Source organism: Lepisosteus oculatus, chromosome 20 (assembly GCF_040954835.1).
Source record: "Lepisosteus oculatus isolate fLepOcu1 chromosome 20, fLepOcu1.hap2, whole genome shotgun sequence".
In the NCBI taxonomy this organism is placed as follows: domain Eukaryota; kingdom Metazoa; phylum Chordata; class Actinopteri; order Semionotiformes; family Lepisosteidae; genus Lepisosteus; species Lepisosteus oculatus.
In genome coordinates this window covers 4,935,998-4,944,413 of record NC_090715.1, presented here as the reverse complement: position 1 = coordinate 4,944,413, position 8,416 = coordinate 4,935,998, and the positions used below count along the sequence as shown (strand labels likewise).

Sequence of the window (8,416 nt, the reverse complement as noted above, 5' to 3'; positions counted from 1 at the left end):
TATTACTGGTTACAATAGCCTGGTCTGTTATTAGGCCTGAGCACACCCTGTATTGAAATCTGTTTAAAGAACAGCAGCATGGTCTTCTCTTTGTTTGCAGATTATGGCCATTGCGTGCCATTTTGCAATAAAAGCACCCCTAAGGATTCACAGAATAAACCACAAACTGACTCCTGAAGGGATAATTGCTTAATGCTTCCAGGTTCAAAGATCTCCATGCTTGGAAGTGCTTGGGGACTGCTTAGCCTTTTTAGTGCACTTTGTATTGTATTTACCCAAGTACAGTATGTCCTAGAACAGGGGTGGGCAACAAGTTTTTTAAGCCATTACATTGATCTCATGAAACCAGTAATGAGCTGATTGAACTGGAGTATTAAGAGCTGAGCAGGTCCTGCAAGGAGTGGATTGGACACCTCCGTCCTAGAATATGAATAATGTTTAAATTTAATTTTTGTTCTTATTGACAACTCTAACAAACATTCATTTCATTTGGAGGCACTATTTTAAGAATGTAGTGGGAGAAACAGACCGTATTTATAGCAGGGCCTGCAATTTTCTTCTTAAAAAAAGAGTGGACCCAGACAATGAAATTGGCTGTGTATCGGAAGAGAGTATATGTTTTTTTAAGAACTAAATACTTGTTAAAAAATGCAGGGCAAGAAGCTGAGTTTTTTTATACCCAATTCCAGATTTCTGCCTATATACATAAATGTAACTGTTATAGCAGATCATTGAAACAAGATAAACATTTCAAACAAATGAACTGGAAGAAAACCACCAAGGTCTAAACTGATGCCGTTCTTGATGGTAGAAAAGCAGTGCTAATAGCTTATCTGGAACATTTCCTCTCATTCATAATGCATGAAACAGACTCCTTGTTGTCGCTCATTGTGAGCATTTGGGTCTGCTAGAGAAAAGGGACAGAACTGCAGAAGTAACTGATGGCAGACTACTGTGATTCAGGGACATGATTTTTATTTAGAGAATGATACATGAATTCAAAACACCATGTAAAAATTGTAAAAATATATTTTTTCCCCAAAGGTACTGTATGTAACACACCATAGTATAAGGGATTAGTAATTTTTAGTATCACGCTCTGTAAAAAGGAAAGCTTGTGTCAGGAAAACAGGTCTTTTCGTTAAAAGCTCAGTTAACTAACTCAGTTAACTAAAAGAATTAACTAACAATATTTGTACTCCAAAATGGAGGGGTGGGGGCAATTACCGTATGAAGAGGGGAAAATAGCACCTGCCCAGGTTGAAAAAAAAAAAAGAACACTTAAGAGGCAATGATTATAGACTTCCTGGTTCTTTAGCCTAAGCTTTGTAAGTGGTGATTCTATCCTTCAGCAAAAGGGCTACAAAACAATCTCCAAGGTACTGCCTGGTGCTTTTGAAAAGATTCCTAAAAAGCACATGGAGATTAGGAGAAGGAATAGGATTCTACAAGTGTTAATTTTACCATTTTGCAGTCCTTGGAACAGGACTGAAATAATAGCACATGAGGCCATTACACACTCATTTAAGGATATTCTACACAGCAGTCTTCCAGTAGGGAAGGCCAAATAATTGAAATTATTGAAATCAAGTGACAAGAGGTTAAATCACGGTGTTCAGGCCCTCTCTGCATGCACCCCAGCAGAAGCAAAATGTCAGTCGCTCAAAACTAATGACAGAAACCTTTCAAAAGTTTGAGGAATGATTAAGCCACATGCTGCTTATAAATGTATAAGTGTCACCTACAGAGCCTAAAGATCACCTTCTTTTTGGATCATCTTTCTTTTGCAGCTTTACCTGCTACAAATATCCCTCCAGGTACAAATTCTGGCACTGGTTGTCAATAGCCGTGGAATGGAAACAAAGACAGTGCATCTAATGAAGCACTGCTTTAAAAACGCTGATTTGAGCCAAAACTGAAGATGTATGAAGTGTCTTAGCATGTCCGTTTTTAACAAGTTAGTGACCTGTGGTACAAGACCAGTGCTGGGCAAAGTAACTTTAAAATGTAATCCACTACACTTGTAATGTATACAAGGGATTATATTAAATTAACAATTCACATAGACATACACTGATATTACAGATGACTTTTTACAATAATCCCCCCCCCCATCTTATTCATTTTAAAAAGTAATCCCTTACCACAAGTAACTTTTACATGTAATGGATCAAATTATATTAAAAAAAATATTTTTCCCAAAACACTAGCCTGTAATGCAATAAATGACCATTCTGGGGTTAGAAAGTAATCAATTAAACAATGCTTCTGTTAAACACTGGGACACCAGGGATAAAGCATGGCATAAAGCAGGACTTCACACGTCTAGGGAATGCACTGGGTGAGTAGACCCAAGATCTGATGTCATCATTTAGAAAGACAACTTGTGGGAAAAAAGCCAGGGGTGTCCATTTATCTGTATTCAGACTCTTGCTTAAACTGCCTTATGGTCAATGTTACAAAATGTAACTGTGCTATTTTACCTGTAATGCCCGTATTGGGAATTCTGCTAATTTTGGTGTTTAATATAGTACAAAGTGCATCTAATGTTTAGACTTTGTTTTGTTATTTTAAAAAGCCTTGAGATGATCTCATAAAACGTGCTACAGTATGTCTAAGAAATAAGCACCATGTGGTACATGAAATGGGATGAGTTAGGGTCTTATTTTGTTGGAAAACATTGTACTCGTCAAACCACTCAAAAAGCACTACTGAAAAATACACAGAGAGCTCCTTCTTGATGGTTAAAGAAAACTATTAGCTCTCAACCAAACAAAAGCATTTTGATTTCATTTTCTGTTGAAGGATTAAATACAGAATCATATGCTGGACACCAGGATCGGAGAGCATCTTGAAACATTCCAAATTTTGACAGAACCCCAGTTTTGGCTTTCAGCTTCCACAATAATCCCAAGACCACACTGTGCTCCAGCACCTGTGAGCTTGCAAATTTCCCAGAACCTGCTTTGCTGACACAAAGGATTCCCTTTCAAGAGCACATTTTACAAAAAGCACACCCCAACTATGTATAAAATAAAATACTCAGCATTTCAAGATCCACTGAGGAGATCCAGGGCTAAAATATAAATAAACAGGACTTGGTAAAACGTATCTTTTACACCCTTTTTTTAAGTACAAACCTACAAAAGGAATTTATTAAAATAAAGAAGAGCTATGTAAATATTAACAGTAACAATGAAAACATTCAACTTTTCAAATCGCAGCTTCTTGTCTTATAATTATCTTGGTGGATTCAGGTCCAGTTCTAAAGCTTGGACCTTCCCCAAAATGTATCAAAACAGCCACCAAGGGACAAATCAAAAATACCACCAACCTTGAATCTGGGAGGAAGGGGGAGATGAACCACAGGTGTAAATAAGAGCTCAATTGTGCACAGTGACACATTCTGAGTAATATGATGTGATGAAGTCTGACTTGGAAGATTCAGGGAACCATTTAAACCATCACGACTTATATCGATGTACTTCAGCAATCCTTGCTTATTTTTACCACAAGAAGTGGAGCTTGTCACTTGTTTTTTTCATTTAACCGCACACACAACTGAAAATCTCATTTCAGTTTCTTCCTATCAGTTTGGGTTGCCAGCAGTCTCTCAACTCCTGCTGCCTAATCTGTCATCTCGTACTGCCCGTCCTTGTGAGTATCTGTACCAGTGGACTGAGGAGAAGAAAATGGGTTAGCCATTGGCATGGCCATGAGGAAGCAGATGCAGCTTCTCCTGAGATTTTCTTATGTCCGCAGAGGGATCCCATTGCTCCATGCTGTGTAACTATACAAGTCCTCCATTGTGGCCTATAAAGTGCTCCGTTCACAAAGCCACAAGAACCCTCACCTTTTAATGAAACAACAGCATTAGGACTCCTACAAAGAAGATTCAGGGAAATGGAAAGATTTTCTACCGGACAAACGGAGGGGTCAGCTTTTATTATTGCTTTTCTTAGAAAGTGACCAACTGTGAAACTGAAAGCTGACCTCGAATTGCACAGCGGATGACCCACAGGATGACTGAATTGGTAATGGGGATCCCAACTCCTTCTGTAGGTTCTTCTATATCCATTTTCTTTTTCAACTTCTTTTTTCTCATTTTACTCATTCACTTTGCTTTCCTTAAAATCTTCAACATTATTTCATTCAGTTCAGGAGAGAGCTGGTGGGAGTTAGCCTGGCCCTTGAGTCCAGGGTGAAGATCAGCAACAGTTTTCTCCCACTCAAACTGTCCATTAAAGAAGGAAAGGTTTCTAGACAGAATTGGAAAAGCTGGGACTGGTCCCCAGTTCTTCTTCATTTGAAGCTCTTTTACTGATGGTGCTTATAACAAGGACCAGCAGGTCTGATGCTTCATACTCCCTGTGTACTCTGAGTAAAAACACATCTCCTCTAATTCCTTAGAAGGAAAACATTCGCCCATTAATTTAGTACAAATGCTGACTGGACATGAAAGCTTTGTGAACTTGAACAGCTATGGGATTGGAGTTCCTTGTAGCTTCTGGCTTTGTAGTGATTCTGCACCCCATGAAATGTCAAAGTCTAGAATGTGTCTGAAAGACGTCGTTGTCATAGACACTGAGCACAGCCTGAAAAAGCCTTAAAGAGAATGACACACAGCACTCTTATCAGTTGTGACCCCCACTGAAAAAGCTGAGAGCAAAAAATAGCACCTAGAGGGACCACAGCCAGAGACTTACTAGGAGAGGATGAAAAATGCACAAACAAACTAGGGAATAACTTCTCTGAATTCTCTTCTTTGTCCTACAACCTGCCTGGCAGGGTGCGACTGCAGTGCCAGCGGCCTGGCTGAGGTAAGAACAAGGAGTCTGCTGACAGTCGCTCTCCCTGCGACTTTCACCCCAGAGGGTGTGGGATAGCACCCACTGCCTAGTAGGACACAATCGACAGGAGAGATCACAGCTGCAACAGCAGCTGGACGACCACTGATGGGGAAATTACAAGGCCAACAACAAACAAACATCACAAAAAGGAGAAAAACAGCCCATCTTTGCCACAGGAAAAAAAGGCAATTCCAATTAGAGTCCTTTAGAAATCACTTCCACATACATTAAAGAAAATCTTAAAGTACGACAGCTCTTGATGATTCTCAAGCTTTCCACTGCCCTCCTTGGCCTGATTTTTTGGTTCGTTTCCATAGCAACGTCCATCGCGTGAAGAGGTCTGTCGCCAATGACCCTGCTTCCCAGACCAGAGATGACATTTTCCACATTGGCGACTGAGGGGACTTGATAACCTGCTCCACAACCATACTGAAGAGAGTTTCTCTCCCTATAAAATCCGCTTCACCAGGTCTAACTTGCCTGGCCTGGATGGTTTACATAAACAATGCACTTTTAGAAAGCTATTGTACTATTCCCTACAATTAGCACAAACAAACGTGCTTGAAAAGGGTGTGGCACTGACCCCCCTAGCAAGACCTCAGTGATGTCACACCACAGCTTCAGAGCATCAGAGCACCCCCGGCAGATAACACCAGCACTTTACAGTACTACACAAACCAGCTAACATACAATATTTATGAAGCTAAATAGAAAAATGTAGTACAATTCATTAAAAAAAAAAAGATAAATAATTTCAGCTATAACCATTGCAAATAGCTTGGTCCCCAGGAATGGCTTTAACTACAGTGTCTGGGGGAAGGAATTGTCTTATTGCTTTTGGATATCGCGTCATTTCTTCAGACGTCTGCCCGTTCTTTTGATTACATTTTTTTTGTAAGTTTAGGAAATTTGAAATCTGTTGAAACGCGAGCTGCTCGTATTATACTTGTATCTGACTGTTTCCAATATTCCCCTGAGAGAACCTGGTGATGACAAAAACACGTGCGGAGTTGCAAGACGGGCGTTCTCCTCAAGGGGGCGCTGCAGAATCAAGTCCAATGTCCCCGTGTCAAATGAAGGGAGTGAGGCTTGGTGGTGTGGGGGGGGCACACTGTGAGCCTTCTTTAAAATTCCCTCACAAGCATTTTTACATTTTCAGGCATCCTCACAGTTTTTGGACAAACAAAAGAAAGGAGAGAGAACTCTTCCCCCAGCCGTGCCGAAGTGGAGAAAGAAAGACGATCCAGGGAGCCAAGTAAGCAGAAAGGCCCACAAGAGTCTTAGGAGTGAAGTGAGTAGCTAAGAAGAGAAGATGGACCCCCCGCCCCTGGCAGGGCAATGCTCTTCCTCTGCAACAGCCGAGCTCTGGAATCGGCACTCCGGCAGCAGAGCTCAGATCTTCTCTGGCCACCGATCCTCTAGGACTGGGGTCTTGGAGACAAAAAGTCCTCCTGCCCCAGTGCTGGTGATCCTGTGGGTGTCTGTGAGGCTAAAGGCTACAATAAGCGCAGTGTGTGCTTGTTCGACACAGACCTGGGCTAGCCACGTCTGCTGTGGTCGCCGGTCCTCCGCCTGCCTATCTTCCCGCTGCTCGGATTCTCTCCTAGGGAATCTGGATCTGCAGGGCCTCCTCTTCCTCGTCCGGGTCGCTGGGCAGCTCGTCGGGCTCCTCGGGGCTGAAGAGGGAGCTCCTCATCTTTCCAAAGAGGCTGGGGTTCACCTGTCGCCGCAGCCTGGTGAAAACAACAACCGGGGCCAGCCGAGAGATGAGAAACACCAGGAAGCAGCAGAGGCTCGGAGGACAGCAGTCCGTCCGGAGCTAATCTCAGGACCACTCAGTTAGCTGCCAATTTCACAAAGCCACAAAACACAGCCTCTTACTGGGAGTCATCGTGCTTTAGTGGAGGTATCAGTATTACCTATTGATATTGCAATCTACTGTTCTGTGGCTAGACAGTTCAAATTCAAGTTTGGGAGCAGACTTTGATAAATGCATCTTATATTTACATTGTACACACATGCATATGATCACAGATTAAAATACACCTGGGACAGCAATGACAAAACAACAAAAAAGCATTTGAAAGCGCTTGATTCTTAGTACCAAATTTCCCATTCGTAGCCCTAAGTGTCATATGTCATAATTTACAAGTGAATAACCCTACCTGCAGAGAATGATTCCTCAAACAAGACTTTATGTGCAAATTATAACGACGTACACTTATCAGTCATCAAGGTAAATACGCGTTTATAAGAAGAATGAGATATCGCCTTGCTTCCCAAAGCTTTTCCCTTTTGTGCAGATTTTACAGTGCTGGCTGAAAGGTGATAAATTATACACACACAGTTTAGAACACAGCCCAGGGCAAGGCAATGGCATTTGGAGCATTTGCAAAGTTATTTATTTATAATCTGAGATATGCCGTCAGAATCCGGTTATTTCCTTTTCAGTCTTTCCTTGTTACATCCCTGCTTCTGTTCCATTTGTGTATTATTGGAGCAAAGGCACTGGAACACTGGATTCTATAGTTTTACATGTGTATCTTACAGATGGGTTGAAAAAACATCTATTCATTCACCTTTTTACTACTTGAATGATTTACAAAGTGATTTCTTCACCCAATCGTAGCAGCATTTTTTTTTAATTGTTAACTTTGAACGCAGAGCTTCCAAATAAAATCTGTGGCAGATTCTACGAATGACCGCAGCCTTATACCTAGTCCCAGACCTGCAAAGGCCTTGAGAAAAGCAATGCGGACTGTCAGGTTCGCGGTGTACTTTGAAGTCCTACAGTGCAGCGCGTCCGTTCACCGTCTTTATTTGATTAGGTCTGGTCTAATTTATTTAACAGAGAACATGATGCATCTTCTGCAGACACCTGAGAGCAAAGTGTGAAACGCGATCGAACCAGGCATCCAGCCTCAGCGCGCTTGCCAGTCAGGCCCTGCATAACCAGGAATGACTGATGCAAAGACCTAAAATGAAGAAATGAAATCCGGTCCTGGAAAGGAAAAAACAAATCTCAACCTCCCCCCCAAAAAACAGGACAGTGTGGACAGCTTTGTGAAAATCTGCAAGAATCGTAAGACAAGGATGACAATCCCCATTCCCTATTATTCTCTTCTTATTTATATTATATCTGTATATTTCTAAATGGAACATGGAGGAACAATGGGTGTACTACATGGTCAAAGAAATTTGAAAAGTCAAATTATCCAGGATGAAAACTCCAAATTGATGCAGTTCTCTTAGCTGAAAACAGACGCAGCACAGCCACTGCATTAAGGGGTTAACAAAAGGCTTATACTTTGGCCCTTTGTCATCAGAGAGCATTGAAAGCATTCATCTCCTGCAGCCAGAAACTGTATCCAACCCACAGACCCCCGGCACAGTAGCTATATGAAGATGATCATATCCTCCCTCAATGAGCACTGGGTAAGCTGACGAGAATTTGGAGCTTTTAATGGTGCTGAATTACATATAATGGTGTTTTGACCATAGTCACCCGCTCACTAAAAGCTTTTATATTGAGCCCAGACACTTAGCTAGGTCATATTAAGGTGAAT

The 8,416-nt window shown here is 41.5% G+C and overlaps 1 protein-coding gene across 2 annotated transcripts in view; it reads right to left on the bottom strand.

Moving 5' to 3' along the window:
• Window positions 1–958: 958 nt before the first annotated feature.
• ccdc102a (coiled-coil domain containing 102A) overlaps window positions 959–8,416 on the bottom strand; it is a 63,394-nt gene continuing 55,936 nt past the window's right edge. For both annotated transcript variants that reach the window (XM_069181368.1, XM_069181367.1), the window contains exon 9: window positions 959–6,583. In XM_069181368.1, coding sequence (XP_069037469.1) covers window positions 6,454–6,583 — 130 coding nt within the window. In that variant the 3' untranslated portion in view covers window positions 959–6,453. The remainder of the gene's footprint in view (window positions 6,584–8,416) is intronic.